Source organism: Eimeria acervulina, genomic scaffold (assembly GCF_000499425.1).
Source record: "Eimeria acervulina Houghton genomic scaffold, Eah_scaff2252, whole genome shotgun sequence".
NCBI lineage: Eukaryota > Apicomplexa > Conoidasida > Eucoccidiorida > Eimeriidae > Eimeria > Eimeria acervulina.
This window is the reverse complement of record NW_013548521.1, coordinates 1-2,080: the sequence shown is the minus strand read 5'-3', so window position 1 is coordinate 2,080 and position 2,080 is coordinate 1. Positions and strand designations below refer to the sequence as shown.

General features: G+C 32.7%; 1 protein-coding gene across 1 annotated transcript; it reads right to left on the bottom strand.

The window, feature by feature from the left end:
- Positions 1-786: 786 nt before the first annotated feature.
- On the bottom strand, positions 787-1,274 carry EAH_00065690 (hypothetical protein; the record flags this gene model as incomplete). Its single annotated transcript, XM_013392809.1, has 1 exon — positions 787-1,274. A coding segment is annotated over one exon (488 nt), but the record flags the coding sequence as incomplete, so codon positions are not given.
- Positions 1,275-2,080: the final 806 nt, after the last annotated feature.

Genomic DNA, 2,080 nt, shown 5'->3' with positions numbered 1-2,080 from the left:
TTTATCTTTAATTCTTTTTAATTTAAATAATAAACAAAAATAAATACAAATAAATATAATAAAATAAATAAAAAGAAAATAAATAACACTCAAGCAACAAGAAATATATTATTATCACCGCCACCGCTGCTGCTGCTGCTGCTGCTGCTTCATCTTCTACTGCTGCTGCTGCTGCTGCACGGCTAAGAAGACCTTTGATAAGGACGGCTGTTTGTTGATTGTTAAGAGTTCTTTCTTGTTTTTTTTGAGGGTTTGAATGAATAAATAAGCGTCTTATTACTTTGAAATAATAAGTTTATGCTTTTTAATTTTAGGGTTTAGGGTTTAGGGTTTAGGGTCTCTCTTCTACTCTACTCTCTCGCTGTTTGCTGCAGACGAAAACAAATAATAAAATATATCTTTTTATCTCTATTTAACAGCCTTTAATTGTACATTTATATTTAAATATTATATTTTATTTATTTAAACAATCTTCTCTCCTTCAGTAACAGCAAAAAAAGAAGAAGTTAAAATAATTTGAAGTGAGACAAATAAACAAATAATAAATATTAATTTAATTAATTGTTTGCAGATTAATTAAAATAAATATATATAAATATAGATATATAAATATATATAAATATATATATTTATATATATTTATATATTTATATATTTATTATTTTCTTTGTTTTGTTTTTGTTTGCAGCTGTCTCTGCATCGGCTTGTAAGCCCCTCTCTTCTCTTTAATTGATATTATATTTATTTTTATTAATTATTAATTTTAATTGTGAATATTTATTTATATTATTTATTTCGATAATAACAAACTAAGAAAATGTATAACAACAAGACTTCAGCAGCAGCAGCAGCAGCAGCAGTTGCTGCTATCTCTAACTCTAATTCTTTACCTTCTTCTTCTTCTTCTTCTTCTTCTGCTGCTGCTGCTGCTGCTTCTGCTGCTGCTTCTTCTGCTGCTGCTTCTGTGTCTGCTTCTTTTGCTGCTGCTTCTCCTCCTGCTTCTTCTGCTGCTTCTCCTTCTGCTACTTCTTCTGCTGCTTCTCCTTCTGCTGCTACTTCTTCTTCTGCTGCTTCTTCATCTTCTACTGCTGCTGCTCCTGCTGCTTCTGCTGCTGCTGCTCCTTCTGCTTCTGCTGCTGCTGTTCCTTCTTCTTCTGCTGCTTCTTCTTCGTCTTCATCTTTATCCTCATCTTCTTTATCTTCACCTTCTCTATCTTTATCTTCATCTTCTTTATCTTTATCTTCACCTTCTTTATCTTTATCTTTTTTTAATGCTTTGAAGAGAAGAGCAGCAGGGATTGAAAACAGCGGCAATACATGTTACTGCAGCGCTGTGCTGCAGTTGTTGTTTGCTGCTCGAAGTTTATGTCTTTATTTTTTGACGATAAATTATAAAAATTATCAATTTAATAAAGACTCGCTATTCAAAGGACATCTCTCTTTAGCTTTGGTGAAGCTGCTGCAGCAAGTATATACCAGCAGCAGCAGCAGCAGCAGCAGCAGCAGCAGCAGCAGCAACAGCAGCAGCAGCAGCAGCAAGAGAAGGGTATTGAATTGCAGCACATTACTGCGTTTATTAAGAAGAGAATATGCTGAGTTTAGAGGTAATAGACAGAGTGATGCACATGAGTTTTTATGTATATTACTTGAGTGTATATCTTGCGAGACAAATCGGGTGTATATTGCTGATCCTAAAGAGGATATAAAAGATACAAAGCAAGAAAACATTCAAGAATGTAGTGCTAAGTCGTGGTATGAGAGCTTAAGAAACGAAAGGTCTATCGTCACAGATCTATTCGCAGGACAGCATTTAACTTATATTTTATGCTCAGGCTGTAATTCACAAAGATCTCACTTTGATATCTTTTTAGATTTACAGCTGCACTTCTCTGACGCCGATCGACCCGCTTCTTCTCGTGAAACCCTCGAACATATCCTTCAAAATACTTTTCTTTCTGAACCAGTAAGCATTATATATATATAGATATATATATTTATTTGTTTATATTTATATATGTTTGTTTATATATATATATATATTTTGTTGTTTATATATATATATATATCTTTATCTATGTTT